The sequence below is a fragment of the Penicillium lagena genome (assembly GCF_028827675.1).
Source record: "Penicillium lagena strain IBT 129212 chromosome Unknown utg000001l_segment0_segment0, whole genome shotgun sequence".
NCBI lineage: Eukaryota > Fungi > Ascomycota > Eurotiomycetes > Eurotiales > Aspergillaceae > Penicillium > Penicillium lagena.
The window spans coordinates 3,199,305-3,216,578 of record NW_026623222.1 but is presented as its reverse complement, the minus strand read 5'-3'; the positions used below and the strand labels follow the sequence as shown (position 1 = coordinate 3,216,578).

The window sequence follows — 17,274 nt, the reverse complement described above, 5'->3', positions numbered from 1 at the left end:
TTCGTATTTGGTTTCACTTTTTCTTGGAGGGATTATGGAAATTTTAGTGGAGGCTCTACTTTCTTTTGGGAAATTGCAAATCATCGAGCGTGTACCTACTTTCACTATCATACTCCATCAAATGGAGGATATCCCATACTATTTCATTGTGACCCCGAAAAATTATCCAGTCTAGGCGCATTATCATCACTATCCTCGTCTCGTTTTGTATCCCACACTGGCTCGCCATCATCATCAAACACAGCCCACTGGAAGAACGAGCACCCCTGTTTCCCAGGCTTATACGAAGCATAGCACATCCACATATACTGGCCTCTCGTTTCTTTCTTGCGCTGCGCACAGCGTAAAATGGTATGTACTCCACACTGACATCGCGGCGTGTATCGAGGGTGGAAAGTATCACGGTACCATCGATAGGTGACGTTGATACGCCGGTTGCCTGAAACAGGATGCGGAGATATAGTCTGTGCCGGTGTGATGGCGTGTTTCCATTCTTCTTGCATCTCGGCGTGCATGACTAGGAGAGAGTTGTGGGGTAGATGGATTGATATTTGGCCTTGGGCGTCTGCACGGGTAGAAGATGATGATGCCTTTCGATCCTTTGAAGGAGACTTTGATTTTTCTTCATCTTCTGTGTTCTCCTCTTCCTGGGGAATAACTCGACGGACTCGAAACTCTCGCTCAACTCCCAAGCTCAGACTCCCTATCACCGGGTGTGGACCGACATAGGTCAGTTCGTCGGAATGATACCCCACACTCTCCTGCGGACCATCGTAGCAATTGACAAACGCCGCGTTGGGTCTCCATTGCTTTGGAGACTGATATTTGAGCTTCTTTCCATCGGGATAAACTTCCCGAATCCGTTTCTGGATCTCCTCATTGACAGTCCGCTGTACTGTGCGTGAGACAAGCCGTAGTTGCGGGGTCGCCTGCCGCACATTCGACCGGTAAGTTCCGCCGTAGGTATATTCGGATGTCTGCTGTCGCAGTTCTTCAGGCGTGGATACATATACGCTGGCGGTGTGCGGGCTTTGTACTGTGCGGTTGAAAAGCTGGAACTCGTATCGTGAGAAATGTTTTGACTCATCGAGTAGCTCGAGGAGGAGAGCGGTTGCTTCCTCGGCCGGGAGGAAGTTGTGGATGATTGTGCAGGGTGTGTAGGCTGCGATGTCCTCCGGGCTGTAGAGGTGTAGTGTCTTGCCCTTTGTGGTGGGTGGTGCTCTTTGCTTGTTTGCGTTTAGGGGGACGAGAGATCCATCTTTGCTAGTTGTGCGAAGGTGCGATGATAGAGATGTCTGCACGCCGAGTGATGATGACCCGGAAGCAGCCCGCTTCTTCGATGCCGGTGATGATATCGATGTTTTTGCGAAGTCTTGTGAGGATAGCAGTGATGATGCATCCTCTACGGACCCGTTGCAGGACACGAGGATATCCAACAAGTCATCCTGCTTGACTGCAGAGAAAAGCGATGCCAGGATGGCCAGTTTGACATCCGTGGAATCTTCTGTTTCATCTGCTGGATGGGAGAGTCGGGGCTTCTTCTTCTTAACAAATGCATCCATCACTTACTTCTTCTTTACCAGGAGATGAAACTTGGTTGCGACAAACACGAGCAGACACCCTATCTTATCGGCACATGATGTGATGTCTCTCAAAGTGACCAATCATAAGGCTTGTTCATACACCGTTCTATTCTCTCGCTCTATAGTACAAAAGAAGTATACAGGTATATTCCTATGATTATAAACTCCATTTACCTTGTCCCAGATAGATACGTCCCTCGCGGTGATACTCCTGCAGATGCCGCATTTGCCCCAGACTCTTAAACACCTCGATCAAGGCCGACAGGGCCACCATCGTCCACCCCCGATATACGCCCCGATAATCACCCACACCGTCCGTCTCTCCATCCACATCGATCTCGGAAATATACGGCTGGGCCCCAAGCCTCGAGTCCGGGAAATTCTCCTCGACCAATTTCACCCAACACCGATCGATATCAGCATCTTTTGCCACCCTGGACGATCGATCCAGTTCGCCCTGAAGATGCGAAAGCACCATCTCATCCACCATCAAACACACACGCAGTCTACTCGGTAGCTCGATCGCAGGTATGGCCAGCGACACCTTGAAATCATGGAATGCGTTGCGCACGCCGTCCTCGTCTAACCCGTTGTACTTTTCCTGCGCGCTGAAGACCTTGGAGGAGTATGTATTCTTGAGTACCTGCAGCTGCTTGTCTGAGCCGGGCAGTTCGCGGGTTATGGAGTGGCTGATGGCGTCGTTGAGGCAGCGCAGGAAGACGCGGAGGAGGCGTCTGCATTTCGGAGCGTAGGTGGTGCGGTAGACGACTGGGCCCCATGTTAGAGTGAGGAAATCGCGCTCAGGCCCTTGGGGGAGGGAGCGCAGGCCCGGGGATGAGCCTAATCGATAGACTTCTTGGTGAAGAAATAGGCTGGCTGCTGACTTGCAATCCTCGGGTTCTGTCATGGTGGGAGTCGCATTTGAGTGCAGTTTGAACAGAAAGGGAGATTGAGGCTTATTTCATATTTGCGACAGAAGAGAGGAGTGTCGGGTTTGCTGGGACTGAAGATGTGCTGTCGAGGGCATTCATGGCGTCATATCCATTGATGCGACTTGAGAGGCAAGACTGATTTTCTGGGTATGACTAACCATTGTTTATTGCCGATAATCATTATTATGGAGGCAATCCAAATGGCCTAGATTTAGGTATTCGTTGAACGTCGATTTGCATGGGGAAAAATATAAATGTTGACGTCAAGATATATATACTTCGGGACAGCCAGATCCCAACTGAACCAACACTTTTCGGATCACTCAATAATGATAGCTGCACCACCACTACATACATAATTGTATCCATTTCTTTTGACCTTCCTTTAAATCCCTCGACAGCAAAAATAGATACCCCCCTAACTATCCCAAAGATGCAAAAAGAGAAATGACAAGAGTGGGATTCGAACCCACGCCCCTTTCGAGACACGGAGATTGATGATAACCAATCGGATTCGGGTGGACCTGAACCGTGCGCCATAGACCAACTCGGCCATCTTGCCAGGCGATATCAGTTTCAACCTAGCAATGTTACATGAGCCAGAACAGACCATCTACCTCGGCATCCCATCTGATCCTCCCCGCAATAATGCCGATGCCACTCCGACGCCGTCGCCATGCTCTCTGACGTTTCCCTGCCTTGTTGATTGATACCCTGGATTACTGCTGAGCGGGCTCTCACTCCTTTCTCTTCTTCTTTCTTTGTTTGCTTTCCTCTTGGGAGCAGATCGGTCTCCCCGATCACCTCTCTCAGTATGCTCCACTTCCGCACACAGGGCTACAATGGCTGTGCGGTCAAGTACTCGCCCTTCTTCGACAATCGCCTGGCCGTAGCCAGTTCCGCGAACTTCGGCCTGGTCGGCAATGGACGACTATTCATCCTCGAACTGACCCCGAACGGGATTGTGCCTGTCAAATGGTGAGTTTCTCCGGTCTTCCCCGCGGCTTCAACTAACCATTGGTCCCAGGTTCACAACGCAAGACTCCCTCTACGACCTCGCCTGGTCCGAAATCCACGAGAACCAAGTCCTCACCGCATCAGGCGATGGCAGCATCAAGCTCTTCGACTGCACAGCGAATGACTACCCCGTCCAAAGCTGGAAAGAACATTCCCGCGAAGTATTCAGCGTAAACTGGAACCTCGTCGCTAAGGACCGCTTCTGCTCCAGCAGCTGGGACGGAACGGTGCGTGTGTGGTCGCCGCATCGCGCGCAGTCCCTCCTCACGCTCCCCACGCACAGCTGCACCTACTCCGCCGCCTTCTGCCCACACAACCCAGACCTGATCTCCTGCGTCACCTCGGACTCGTACGTGCGCGTCTTCGACCTGCGCACCCCAGCCTCCGCCTCAAACCACCTCTCCCTCCAAATCCCCATCCACGCCGCCCCTGCGGCGTCCTCCATCCCCGGAAGGCCGCCGGGTATCCCCCCGGCTTCCACCCCGCCGGCCGAGGCCCTCACCCATGACTGGAACAAGTACCGGCCTACCGTCCTCGCAACGGCGGGCGTGGACCGCGCCATTCGCACATTCGACATTCGGGCCCCGCAGCAAGGTCCAATGGCTACCATGCTCGGCCATGAATACGCCGTCCGCAAGCTGACGTGGTCGCCCCATTTATCGAATGTTCTCCTCAGCGCGAGCTACGACATGACCTGCCGCGTATGGAGTGACCGGTCCGACGCGGCTTCTGTTGGAGATATAGATCTCATGCGCGCGGGGCCCGCTGGGCCGGTCGTCGGTGCGGAGCTGGGGCGGATGGGCAGACACACCGAGTTCGTCACCGGGGTGGACTGGTGTTTGTTTGGGAGTGAGGGGTGGTGCGCCAGTGTGGGATGGGATGAGAGCCTCTATGTGTGGGACGTGCGAGGCGTTATGACATGAATCGAACTGGCCTGCTCTGGTTGGTTGGCTTGCTGTGCAAGCAACCACGGGCAGATGTATAGACAGACCTCTTTGCTACGGATGAATTTTTCTTGTATGATATCTGGCGTTGCATCTTCATATAAGTGCATTGCATCGACTTGATTTTCAAAATCTAAGCATGTTTCTCTTCTTGTGATTCAACTTTCTCAAATTGAGAAAGTTTGAGTTGAGAGAACCCATCATCATAAATGTCGTACGTCTTATACATGACCTTTTTGTCCTTTTCCCAGTCTATTTCCCACCCAACCTCGACTCCACCTTCTGCCTCTCCTGCGCCTTCACCGCAGCAATCTCCTCCTTGGTAGCATTAGACCGGACATGCACCTGGTTAAACGGATTCTCCTCGCTCTTCTCAAACTCCTTCCTGCAAAGCTCAATGCGCTGCTGTCGCCGCAGGCCCGGATTCTCCTCCTCAATCTCAGGAAGTCGACGCTCCTCAAACGCCGCATAGGCAGCCTTGAACCGTCGTTCCGGGTGCCGATCAATCTTGCCGCTATCCTTCTCCGTCAAAGACAGCGCATCCAAGGCATTGTCAATACCCGTAGCGCTGAGCGCAGACCCCTTCTTGCCCGAAGGGCCGTCGTCCAGCTGTGCAAGATCTAGTCCCCGTGATTTCTTCTGTGCGGACTTGGCGCCGGCGCCTTTGGGTTTTGAGGGCTGCGATGCTTCTTCAGCGGCGAGTTGCGCGTCTCGCTCGGCTTTCTTGCGCGCTGCTTCGGCTTTCTTGGCTTCGGAGTCGTCTCTGTTATGGACATATTAGTTTCATCCATTGACCATACAGATTCAGCCCAGCTTATGCTCGCTCACTTCTTGGCGTTGCTCTTCGATCCCTTCGCCCATTGCTTGTCCTCCTCTGCGTTGCGCTTGGAGTCCTCCGCAGCCTTTTTACTAGCAGCCGCTTCGGCTTTCTAGTGAATTGTTAGAATTTTTGTCATTTAGGGAGCATGCTCGGCCGGTTCAAGGACTGTGGCAATCTTGGCGGGGTTGCAAGCATACACGAGCGTTGCCGGCGGCTTTCTTGGAGTTTTCACCGGCGGCTTTCTTGCCTCCCATTTTTTGGCAGCGTATGTGCTTGATTGGATGTGCTGTACAGGTGCTGGAGAAAGAGGGAGGTGGGAAGACCCGGGAAAAAGTGAGTCGAGTGTTGATTTGATAGATCAGTCCATCCGCCAGGCGATTATGCCGAATCCGAGGGAGGCGGTGGGCGGGGTGACTAAGCAAGGAAACTGTGAGACCAGTTAAAAGACCAACTACGGGTTCATTCCTCAGGCACGGATCCGGGTTCCTTCCTGACCATTTGTCATCCACCCCAGCTTCCCTCGATCTCACAACTCCCTCCCTCCTCCTTGTTCTCCTGACCTCGACACGATCATTATGGCTTTGATATAGCTCACTTTCTGGATTTGCTTTTGAAGCGTCTTCCTTATCTGATTTCTTTGCGCACATCTCAAATATCCCGAGTTCAACTTGATATGACCCTATCGCCTTCCTCGCCATGGCTCTACTCTTTCGCAGTCTGCAGGCTCTGTGGTTCCTGCTTCTGATCAGTCTAGTCGCTGCCGAACATACCTCCAACTGGGCAGTGCTCGTTTCTACCTCACGCTTCTGGTTCAACTACCGCCACCTCGCCAATGTACTCTCCCTCTACCGAACCGTCAAGCGTCTCGGGATCCCCGATTCGCAAATCATTCTCATGCTCCCCGATGACATGGCCTGCAACCCTCGCAACGCCTTCCCCGGCACTGTCTACAGTAACGCGGACCGCGCAGTCGATCTGTACGGCGACAACATCGAGGTGGATTACAGGGGCTACGAGGTGACGGTGGAGAACTTCATCCGTCTGTTAACCGATCGTCTCGACGCGGATGTGCCGCGCAGCAAGCGGCTCGGATCGGATGCCGGCAGCAACGTTTTGGTGTACATGACCGGACATGGGGGAGACCAGTTCCTCAAGTTCCAGGACTCCGAGGAAATCGGGGCATGGGATCTGGCTGACGCGTTTGGTCAGATGTGGGAGAAGAAACGCTACCATGAACTGCTGTTCATGATCGATACTTGCCAAGCCAATACGATGTACACGCACTTCTACTCGCCGAACATCGTCGCCACCGGCTCCAGTGAGCTCGACCAGTCCTCCTACTCCCACCATGCGGACAACGACGTGGGCGTTGCCGTGATTGATCGCTGGACTTATTACGTGCTGGAATTCCTGGAGACACAAGTGACAAGCGCCAACTCGAAGCTGAACCTGGGTGATCTGTTTGACTCGTACGATGAATCGAAGATCCATTCGCAGCCCGGTGTCCGGTGGGACTTGTTTCCAGGTGGCGAGCAAGAAGGCCGTCTGCGGACTGTGGTGGATTTCTTTGGAAATGTTCAAAACGTCGAAGTGGAGAACTCCAATGCTACCGAGCCTGGGTCTCTCAAAGAAGATCTGGCTGAGATTGCACGGCTCGTGGAGAAATGGCGCAAGCGCGATGAAGAATATTCGGGCATTCTCTCATCCCAAAATAATACCGAGGCGGCCTCGCTGCATCTGACCCCGAAGAAGACGGTTGGGCCCACCAAGATGACCGATGACAACAGCTGGGGCAAACGGCTGGTCGGTCTTTCGGTGGTGGGAGCATGCACCGCTGTCTGGGTGGCGGGATCCATCTTGGGACGCAAGTTCTAATCTTTGAGCGGGTAGTTTTGATATCTTTATTGTCATTTTTCTGGAGCTCGGTTTGGTTTACCCCAGTCTGAGAATATATAGCATGCGGACATGGTGCACGGCGTTAGTCTTGAATACCAGGATTTTTTTTATACCATTCCATTGCACTTGCATCTTGTCTGATATGTCGACATGCAGCCTTGTCAGAAGGCAATATCCCGTTCCGGTTCGGATGGCCCATCTCCCGGCTGAACAATCAAGATCGTCGACATTAATAATATCAGCCAATATAGTGAGCTGGGTCTGTGAACAACCAGAATATGCATAACTACCTGATCAATAACAAAATGTCTCCTCCAAGCACTATATTCGGCGGCCAATGCCATGTATGACAAGGCGGAGATGCACGCGGCAGTCTCGGATCTTCTGGATACCATCGAGCCGCTTCAGATCACAGCGCATGAGGCTCGTGTGCGGTGAATTTACTATCATTCTGCGCTGCAGGAGGGAGACGGGGTGATTCTGGGTGCGAGCAAGATTTCCTAGATTGTGCAGAACGTGAGAGGTATTGCTAAGGGGCTATTGCCGGAGGTGGTTGTGAGGAAGATTGAGGAGCTGTGGGAGGTCCTATGTGGTTGAAGTATATATTTTGGGACGTCAAGTATCATCATCACACGAATCGATGCAACCAACAGAAACAAAAACAAAAATACAAAAAAACGAAATATGTCCAGACGAATCATCATAACAAAAAAAACATTATGTACTTGTTTGAGAATAACTGGTGTTTGTGTATCCCGTTGTAACTATACCCGCAAGGAGGATAAGCAACGACATTCATCAAGGAGAATTGTTGAGCAATTGAGTTACGGGGGGCAAATTAAAGCCCGGCCCGCTGCCTTTGAATCTGGCGAATTGAATGTGAGCAACGCACACATTTCTCGATCTTGTCTTGGTGATGCAGAGAATGGAATGATGGTGATCGGATGTTGGCACGTGCCCTACAGCCCCCGACGCGCGACGCGCTTCTCCAGAACAACCAGCTAACTTCTGCACGCACTCACTTCCACCACCTCCCACGACACCTCCACTTCCCAACTCCCGCATGGTCGTGCTCATTCAACGGCCATGTATCTCCCTCGGCAGCTGATCTCGCATCTCTACCTCCAGCTCCTCCGATCCCACCACCCGCTCTCCCCGCCAGTCCTCATTCTCGTGGCCCTCGAGCCGGACGCGCTATGCGCCTGCCGGATTCTCACAGCGCTCCTGAAACGTGACTATATTCCGCACAAGATCCAGCCAGTGGCGGGATATGGTGACCTCGCGCGCGCGGGCGAGGACCTGGTCCAGCCCATGCAGACCACCAACGGCGGCAGCGGTGGAGTTGTGGTTTGTCTGGGAGTAGGTGGGCTGGTTGATCTGGGTGAGAGCTTGGGCCTGCTGAGTCCGGAGGATGAGTCGGAGGATATGGGCGGCGTGCAAATCTGGGTGTTTGACGCGCGAAGGCCGTGGAACCTGGGCAATGTTTTTGGGGGTCAGTCTGTTGCAGGTCAGCCCATGGCGGATATTGATGCCAATGCACGTCGGAGAGGGCGCGGTGTTGATAATGGACGGATTACTGCCGCGTATTCGTCCAGGAATGGGGGTATTATTGTTTATGATGATGGTGACATTGAGGAGATGAGACTTGAACAAGAGGCATACCACGCGTTATTGGAGATGCCCGAGGTGGATGAGGACGATGACGACGCGAGTGGCGGGGATACGGACGACGAAGACACGGAGCCTGGGTCTAAGAAACGCAAGTCTTGGTCCGGGCGTGAGGATGAGGACGAGTCAGAGGAGGACGATGATGGGCCTCCTCGGCAGCGGAGACGCAGCAATTCGGTATGGATACTACTTGCAATGGGACTGGAGCCGGACTAACATGAAAGCAAAAGAATGACTCGATTGTCGACTCATCTCCCAGTCGTCGCAGGAGACCCGGTCACAACTCTTCTAATTCATCACGCTCGGTGACGCCTACAACCGATTCCCCGTCACCGGCAGAACCAAAGCAGCCTTCCGCACGAACGTTGAAACAGCGACTCATTCGTCTTAAACGCAAACATGACACCGTTTTGCAAAGGTATTACTCGTCCGGCACCTCATACTCGGAACCAATCTCCTCGCTAGTCTACTCTCTGGCATCAGAACTCGGCCGGGAGGATAATGACCTGCTCTGGCTTGCCATTGTCGGCGTGTCCAGTTTGGAGCTGAGTGGTCGTACTATGACGGGCGTGGGCATCTCGAACAGCTCGGAATCAGGAGGGTCAGCAGGCTGGGGTGGGCAGCGGGGTGAACACATCCGTCAGATCTTTCGCGACGAAGTTCACCGACTCAACCCACCTGATCCCTATGAACGAGATCGAGATTTCAGAGGAGAAATCAACGGTGTGATCCCGACTACGGCTCGATCTCCCACCGACACATCCATCCGCCTGTCGCCCGAACCACGCTTCCTGCTAGTTCGACACTGGTCACTTTACGAAAGTATGCTGCACAGTCCCTATCTCGCCCCCAGGCTTCATGTGTGGACGGAAAATGGCCGCAAGCGACTGCATAAGCTTTTGGCCAAAATGGGCATCAGTCTCACCCAGTGCCACCAGTACTATACACACATGGACATGGAGTTGAAGCGCGCGTTGCGTGGCCGTCTCCTGAAGTATGCACCCATGTATGGCCTGGATGGTCTCGTGCCGTCAGAACCATCCGGGTACGCCAGTTCTCGGGAAGGCTGGGGATTCGTGAGATGCTGGGGCTGGAAGGCATGTCTCTCTGCTACGGATGTGGGAGTCATTGTCGGCGCAATGCTCGAAGTCGGACCGCAAGAAGCCTCCGCGGCGTGGGATGCCAAACGTCTACCGCGTGCACGGGGCACGAACGATGACATTGAGAATGGCGGCAGCTCCGCCGAATCGGACTTGGCCAGCCTTCTCCCCCGGTTTTGGAGTGCCTATGATGCGCTCTCGCTCACATCGGAGTCGCCGACGCTTCTCTTGGAGTCTTTGCCTCTCGCCCAACACCTGCACCGTGCCATCCTCCGCACGGGTACTTCCTTGCTCTCCAAACATCAAATCCGGCACCTTCGCGCATTTCGCATTGCGGTCGTCAAAGATGGACCCGACGTCAAGCTCTTCACGAATCCCGGCGCCCTTACGAAACTGGCGCTATGGGTCGCAGAAGCCATTCGAGTCCAAGAGCGCGAACGAGGCGACTCTGTGAAGATTGGCCGGAAAAGAGCTGCAGGGACTCCTCTTGTTCTTGCTGGCCTTGACGAAGACCGAGATCTGTACGTGGTCGTGGGAACCGGTGGTGGCGGCGGAGTGGTCGACTTTGCGGCGTTGTCCAAACGACAGGAAGAGCGCCGCAAGAAGAAGGAAGTAAGGGAGAAGAAGCAGAAGGAGCGCGCAGAGCGACGAGCCCAACGGGCTGCCGAACGCGAGAATGAAGATGGTGAAGACGACGATGAAGAATCGGACGAATCAGAGTCATCCTCAGGATCGGAGTCTGACGAGGGGGACGACACGAAGGATAGCAAGCAGATGCTCCGCAATCGATTCGGCATTGCCTTCCAAGAGGTGGTCCAAGAAACGAATGCGCGGGTGCGCATCGACAGTTTCGAGCACTGCGTCGTTGAGGTGCAAAAGGACGATCTCGGCGGGTTCCTTGAAGCATTGAGCTTCCGCAGCGTGGTGGGCTGATAATTGCTTCCGGCATACTATTCACGCAGTCTACGACCGTCAACTTGCACGCACTGTTTACACGCCTCGGATGAGGGAGGATATGATATTTGCGAAGGGAGGGAAATTGGGCGCAGGTGGGGAATGAATGAATGGGGGAGTATATCCATGGATGTATAATGACCTTTGATGGGCATTTTCACAGCAGTTTTTCCGGCTGCTCCGGCGTTGGGTGTTTGTTTCTGTCTGTCATGTAGGGCAATCCATACCTGAATCTACATTTTCACCTACGATGTACTATGTCACTACTAGTTGGGGGTCCGACTTCAGGGCGAGTATACCTCGGCGTTCTCTCCGCATGCTCCCCGCACTGCTCTCCCCCACATCCTTTATGAACTAATTAAACTCCTTTTCGTCAACATCACATCGCACCCTGTCTGAAAGACAACATAATGGCCCAACCAACCGACTACCTCGTCCTCCCCCGGGAAGCCACCCTCGCCCAACTCCCACAGGAGTATACCTCCGACGCGCAAGACCAAATCGCCCAAATCCTCGCAACGACGCCCATAAATCGTCTCGTCGTCTTAGACGACGATCCAACCGGCACACAAACCTGCCACGACATCAACGTGCTAACAGTCTGGGACCCCGCAACCCTCGAAGCAGAGTTCAACCGCACCTCCTCACGCGGCTTCTTCATCCTCACCAACTCGCGCGCCCTCCCACCCTCCCGCGCCGAGGACCTGCTCCGCACAATCTGTGCAAACGTATTCGCCGCCGCAGAGAAAACCAACACAAAAGTTGACATCGTCCTCCGCGGCGATAGCACTCTGCGGGGACATTTCCCGCTCGAACCGGATGTCGCGCAGTCCGTCTTCGGCCCTGCGGATGCGCTTGTTCTCGCGCCGTTCTTCTTCCAGGGTGGAAGGTTTACCATTGATGATGTGCACTATGTTGCTGAGGGGGCGGATCTCGTTCCGGCGGGCAAGACCCAGTTTGCGCGTGATGCTTCCTTCGGATATAAGAGTTCTAGTCTAAGGGACTATGTACTTGAGAAAGCTCCGGGGCGGTTCGTGCCCGAGCAGCTGCTCTCGGTGACTATTGATGATATTCGAATGGGTGGGCCCAACGCTGTTTGTGAGAAGCTGCTTAATGCCCCGGCTGGGGGCGTGATTATTGTTAATGCGGCGGCGGAGAGTGACATGCATGTTTTTGTTGCGGGATTGTTACTGGGTAAGTACCAAGTATCTTCCACCTCTTCATCTGCTGCTGCACTGTACCTATATGACACATACTAATGAATACCGTATCATCCAGCCGAAGCAAAGGGAAAGCATTTCATCTACCGCACAGGCGCAGCCTTCGTCTCAACCCGCCTGGGAATCCGCTCCAAAGCACCCATCTCCGCCGCCGAGCTGCACCTTCCTTCCCCGCGCCAAACAGGCGCACTCATCGTCGCAGGCTCCTACGTGCCCAAGACAACCGCACAACTAAAAGTCCTGACAGAGCGGCGCGGCTCAGGCGGCACCGATGAGCTGGCTGTCCTCGAGATGCAGGTGACCGAGCTGATTGCGGGACCTGAGAGCGCCGCAAAGGTTGTTGAACGGGTTGTGCGGGAGACAGAGTCTTGTCTGGCTAAGGGGAAAGATACACTCGTCATGACCAGTCGGGACCTTGTCACCGGTGGGGATGAAATTGAATCGTTGAGAATTGGAGCTGTTGTTGCGGAGGCGTTGGTTGGCATTTTGCAGCGGGTTGAGGTCAGGCCGAGGTATATTATTGCTAAGGTATGTGTTGATGTGTTTTACCTACTCTGCTTTCTACTTTCCGTTTGTTTCAGCTGGAGATGATAGCTGATATCACGTAACAGGGTGGCATCACCTCCTCCGACGCAGCAACCAAGGGACTGAATGTCAAGCGCGCTACGATCGTCGGCCAGGCGGCGCCGGGGGTGCCGCTTTGGCGGTGTGATGAGCCTAGCTCGCGACATCGTGGTGTGCCTTTTGTTGTGTTTCCAGGGAATGTGGGTGGGGAGGAGACGCTGTGTGAGCTAGTAGAGGCGTGGAGTTAGAGGTGGTTGTCTAATAGAGGTATCATCCATTCGTGTCTGAGGTATGCAGAAGTGTACATAAATACTTGGTCTCATCAATTGAATTGGTTTGTCAAGAATTGCAGAGCATGAAAAAAACCAGTGCATCCTCCTCATCTTCATCCCCACCAGAAACTCACACTGACCCCGGCCCTCAACCCGCGCACATAGTGCCACCATCCCACGGGGATATACAAACACTCACCCTCATGGAGGACCGTCTCGATATACTCCGCCTCCATGAACCCGGGCCACAGAGCGTCCCATTGCTCGTACTCGGCCGGCGACAGTTCAATGGCAGCGAGGTCCACCTTGGAGGTATTGGACATGTCGATGAGTTTGTGGGTGACATCCCCCTCCGCATTCTCTTCGCCGTCTGCCGTTCTATCAGTCGTTTTTGTGGATGCATCGGACGATGCAACCCATTCCTTGCCGCGGGGATGGATCTGATGGGCTGGAGTATGTGGTGAATATAGACGGATGTACTTGCTCCCTACCACCTGGACGAGAATGTTATGGTAAGGATCGTGGTGCAGGGGGGAGATGGTCCATGACGGACCGATCCAGGTATTGATTATAGGATCACTGGGGAGAGCCATTATCTCGCCCGAGGTTTCTTCGTCTGAAATGTTGTCTGTCTCTCCCTTGACAACGGGTGACAACTTGTCCTGAGAAGATTTTGACTTGGAAGTCTTGGATTTGGCCTCTTCGCGCTCATTGAGCTTGCTCAGGTAAACCGGAGTCCCCGGTTCCGCGGCGGGAGGATCAATGTAGCAGTAGTCCGGGACACTGAGGTCCTTTCGCAGGGCCGGGATCTGAGCAAGAAGGTCATGCTGAGCCATATACCCCGTCTGTACATCATCCCCTTCAGCGCCAGCGGCCTTTTGATTCGCATGGCCGGGATCTAGCCCGCCCTGCCAGATATATGTATCTGCAAACTCCTTGAACGGCATGATCTTCTGCCCCCATTCCTCATCAGTATACGACCGTCCCACCTCAACGGGAACGAGTCTGCGGCCTCCGAACGTGCGATCCCACCAATAGTCGCGCGAGGCCCACGGCCGGGTCGACAGGGCGGGCCAGTGGTCGACTGCCCCCGAAATGACCAGTGGAGTGCCAGTATTGTGGATATGGTGCTCTATGAAGTCGTAGGATGGCGCCGAGACGCGCGCGATGGGATGTTCTAGACGAGGCTCGGGGACGGCAGTGGGCGGGAAGAGGGGAGGCGAGTATTTCCTGCGCTTGGATAGGGGTTGCTGCACGTCGCTGTTGTCCGTGTCGTGGTGTTTGAAGTCTTCGTCTGTTGCGGCCTGCAACGCGGAGAGCAGGGACTCGATGAGCTTCTCGCGACGTGGGGCACCGGTCATGATGAGGGCCTTGTCGAGGGCATGGATGGCCTCGGAGAGCCAGCCCGCATGTGGACTGATCTTGATCTTTGGGTCTGCATTATTGTTGAGCTGCTTGAGGAGGTGGTGGGGGTCGGATTGTTGGTTTGCGTCGAGTCGCGCGAGGTTGCAGTGGCGGATGATCGCGAAGCAGACCTTCACTATGGACGCGTCTGTGTACAGTCTGCGCCAGCGAAGGTGCACATCTTTGAAGGGGAAGACGTGTAGTTTGGTGTTGGCGAGCTCCAGAGCTTTTTCGGGGTCGGAGAAGAGAAGGTGGGGGGAGTCGGGGAGACATTGCCGGATCAGGTCGTCGGAGGATGAGGTGATGGCGGAGAATGCGTCGCGGATGGTGGTGTTGAGGCTCATGATAATAACACGAAAGGGGAAGAGAAGACGTGACGGAGGGCATGGGGAATGGGTTTAGGAAGAAGAAAGTGAAATGACGGAGGATGTGAGTGCTTCATAGTCATATCCAAAGAAGGCACTCAGCCCAGACACAGCTAGACAGAGGCCAATCCCTCATGGGGTATTATTTTTGTGAATAATATACAGATCTAATATACAGACTTATCTCATGCATCCGTTTACGCCAGAAATTCCATCACTAGCTTCGGGATGCGACTAACGCCCTCGCCTCTGATGGCGCTGACCGGCACTGCATGAAGTGATTCCTTCCACCCATCGGCATGTCCAGACGGATGCTCTGCCAGTCCATTCTCAACAGCGGTTAGGTACTCCTGGAGGTCCTTGTACTGGTCTTGCGTGTTCTCTAGGTCAGCCTTGGTGGCCACCACGAACCAAGGTTTCTTGTGGATGGGCGGTAATGGGAGACGAGGGAGAGAGCCATCTTTCCGGACGGTGGTAGGTGTCTCGATTGGGAGTTCACTCCGACGACGACTTCGTGAGGGATCAAGCTCCGGAAGACCAGAACCAGAGGTATCCCACTCAAGCACGCCTCCGTCTTCACTCTCATCGACCGGCTCGGCCTCATCCATGCGTTCATACTCGCCGAGTTCATGCCATAGCTTCTGTAGACCCTGTATAGGGTCTCCGGCGCTGAGGTCAACCACAAAAGCTAAGATTCCAGCCCGTTCGATGTGTCGGAGGAACCCTAGACCCAGCCCGCGGTCGAGATGGGCGTCTTCCACCAAGCCCGGAATGTCTGCAATAGTGAAGTGTGTGCGCGGGATTATCCCCTTCGACTCCACCAGTGGTCGACCTTTGTAGTCATCCACAATAACCGTCCCGATTTGGGGGGAGAGGGTAGTGAATTCCCAGTTCCCGATGCGCGTTCGGCTGTTGGTCAACGAGCGGAGGAGCGTGCTCTTGCCCGCATTGGGTTTTCCGACCAACCCAACATCCGCCAGGATCTTGAGCTCAAAGTCCAGCTCTAATCGCATGCCGCCTTCACCGCGGGCTGCAAATTCCGGTCGACCCATGTTCCTGGTGACGAAGTGTGGGTTGCCCATTCCGCCCGCGCCACCTGCTGCTAGCAGCAATGGCTTGTCCATTGGTTGTGACAGGTCAAGGAAGATGGGCGCTTGCGGCTCCATCGCCGCGATATGCTGCCTCCGAGGCCTTGATTTAGGGAATTTCACCGTCAAAAAATTAGAGGGGTTGGCTCCGGGATACAACACCCAGCGGTCGTGGCGAACAGGAGTGAACATTTCTGTCGTCTCTTCTTCATCTTCAGACTCTTGCTGACGCAGAAGTCTCTCGCTCCTCAAACGAGCGAGTTCATTTGCGACAGGATCTTCACGATCGATTTCCCGCACGACGGTACCGACAGGAACCTGGATCAACACATCGTTGCCGCGTTTTCCGCCTTTGCTTTTTCCCTGTCCGTTTCTGCCACGACTGGCTCTAATCACGCCTCGGCGTGCCAGCTTGTGTAAACTGGTCAGTCCCTCCACCGTTTGGATGTAAATGCTTCCTCCGCTGCCGCCATCGCCGCCGTTCGGAGGTCCTTCCTCAACGTACTTTTCTCGCAGGAATGAAACACATCCATGACCGCCGGACCCGGCGTGGACAGTCACACGGCACTTGTCTTGAAAGATAAAGCGTGAATAGTCGTCTGGGGGTGGGTTCAAATGAGGTAAGTCAGCGGCGTTGGTGCTCTGCCATCGTCCGCGTGCGATGAAGGGGATGGAGATGGTGGGAACTCTGCACCTGCATTTGGGCAGAGTGAAAAGTAATCGTGAATGGGCCATGCTCGGCAGGTCGAAGTGTTGGGTGAGTTTGCGTCACGAAGGGATATTTGGAGTCACGTGGTGATAATGCCATCCTCGGTGTAAAGATAAGGGGCATTCAGCTCTGAGGTATACAAGGTGTCAATCGAGAGAAAAGGGGAGACCATATTAGTCTCGATGCAGATATTAAAGTTTGCTGGACGGCAAGCTGCAAGTGATTGCGGGTGATGGAAACTTGGATCGAAGGATGTACTTTTGATATGTAGAATTACATCCTTGGCCCCTCATTGCAAGTGTCTGGATGTGCATTTAATTGCCGACTAGATATCGACTATTTTCACGCTGCCCAATCCTTGTTTGTAGGCCCAGAGGCACACGTCACAGCGATAGGGACTATAGCGGCCCGGGATTCTCGTCCAGAGCCCGCAATAGTGTTTCAGCACCCCAGACAGACGTAGATGCAGGACGATCAATGGTTGCAGATGACGGGCAGATACATGATGGACATGCATGCAATGCCGACCGCCGGCTTTAAGAAGTATAGGGTATGTTCCCTCCCCTGAGTGTTTGGTCTTGCGTATTTGGAATCATGCTGGGATGGACCCTAGTCAAGAGGTCGCTGGAATTGAGAGATCATTGACGTCGCAAGAGAACCCTGCTATAGTAGATGGTTGGTGCAGCATTCTGGTTGGAGAAAAGGCTATCACAAAAACAATGAGTGTTATAATGTACC

General features: G+C 53.9%; 9 protein-coding genes across 9 annotated transcripts; 4 read left to right on the top strand and 5 right to left on the bottom strand.

Moving 5' to 3' along the window:
- Nucleotides 1–143: 143 nt before the first annotated feature.
- On the bottom strand, nucleotides 144–1,562 carry N7510_001399 (putative CUE domain protein; the record flags this gene model as incomplete). The annotated part of the gene is made up of 1 exon (XM_056973326.1): nucleotides 144–1,562. One exon carries the CDS (start codon nucleotides 1,560–1,562, stop codon nucleotides 144–146), a length of 1,419 nt encoding a protein of 472 aa, XP_056838443.1.
- A 178-nt stretch (nucleotides 1,563–1,740) lies between these two features.
- Nucleotides 1,741–2,490, bottom strand: N7510_001398 (uncharacterized protein; the record flags this gene model as incomplete). Its single annotated transcript, XM_056973325.1, has 1 exon — nucleotides 1,741–2,490. One exon carries the CDS (start codon nucleotides 2,488–2,490, stop codon nucleotides 1,741–1,743), a length of 750 nt encoding a protein of 249 aa, XP_056838442.1.
- Nucleotides 2,491–3,329: 839 nt separating this feature from the next.
- On the top strand, nucleotides 3,330–4,455 carry pex7 (putative peroxisome biosynthesis protein (Peroxine-7); the record flags this gene model as incomplete). Its single annotated transcript, XM_056973324.1, has 2 exons — nucleotides 3,330–3,493; nucleotides 3,543–4,455. The coding sequence occupies 2 exons, from the start codon at nucleotides 3,330–3,332 to the stop codon at nucleotides 4,453–4,455; spliced, it is 1,077 nt and encodes a 358-aa protein (XP_056838441.1).
- A 273-nt stretch (nucleotides 4,456–4,728) lies between these two features.
- On the bottom strand, nucleotides 4,729–5,550 carry N7510_001396 (DUF1014 domain protein; the record flags this gene model as incomplete). Its single annotated transcript, XM_056973323.1, has 3 exons — nucleotides 4,729–5,239; nucleotides 5,305–5,405; nucleotides 5,494–5,550. 3 exons carry the CDS (start codon nucleotides 5,548–5,550, stop codon nucleotides 4,729–4,731), a joined length of 669 nt encoding a protein of 222 aa, XP_056838440.1.
- Nucleotides 5,551–5,992: 442 nt separating this feature from the next.
- N7510_001395 (GPI-anchored transamidase) lies at nucleotides 5,993–7,171 on the top strand (the record flags this gene model as incomplete). Its single annotated transcript, XM_056973322.1, has 1 exon — nucleotides 5,993–7,171. One exon carries the CDS (start codon nucleotides 5,993–5,995, stop codon nucleotides 7,169–7,171), a length of 1,179 nt encoding a protein of 392 aa, XP_056838439.1.
- A 1,107-nt stretch (nucleotides 7,172–8,278) lies between these two features.
- Nucleotides 8,279–10,893, top strand: N7510_001394 (cell division control 45 family protein; the record flags this gene model as incomplete). Its single annotated transcript, XM_056973321.1, has 2 exons — nucleotides 8,279–9,037; nucleotides 9,091–10,893. 2 exons carry the CDS (start codon nucleotides 8,279–8,281, stop codon nucleotides 10,891–10,893), a joined length of 2,562 nt encoding a protein of 853 aa, XP_056838438.1.
- Nucleotides 10,894–11,324: 431 nt separating this feature from the next.
- On the top strand, nucleotides 11,325–12,946 carry N7510_001393 (uncharacterized protein; the record flags this gene model as incomplete). The annotated part of the gene is made up of 3 exons (XM_056973320.1): nucleotides 11,325–12,108; nucleotides 12,193–12,662; nucleotides 12,746–12,946. 3 exons carry the CDS (start codon nucleotides 11,325–11,327, stop codon nucleotides 12,944–12,946), a joined length of 1,455 nt encoding a protein of 484 aa, XP_056838437.1.
- A 137-nt stretch (nucleotides 12,947–13,083) lies between these two features.
- On the bottom strand, nucleotides 13,084–14,718 carry N7510_001392 (putative JmjC domain protein; the record flags this gene model as incomplete). The annotated part of the gene is made up of 1 exon (XM_056973319.1): nucleotides 13,084–14,718. The coding sequence occupies one exon, from the start codon at nucleotides 14,716–14,718 to the stop codon at nucleotides 13,084–13,086; it is 1,635 nt and encodes a 544-aa protein (XP_056838436.1).
- A 218-nt stretch (nucleotides 14,719–14,936) lies between these two features.
- Nucleotides 14,937–16,562, bottom strand: N7510_001391 (GTP-binding protein Obg; the record flags this gene model as incomplete). The annotated part of the gene is made up of 1 exon (XM_056973318.1): nucleotides 14,937–16,562. The coding sequence occupies one exon, from the start codon at nucleotides 16,560–16,562 to the stop codon at nucleotides 14,937–14,939; it is 1,626 nt and encodes a 541-aa protein (XP_056838435.1).
- Nucleotides 16,563–17,274: the final 712 nt, after the last annotated feature.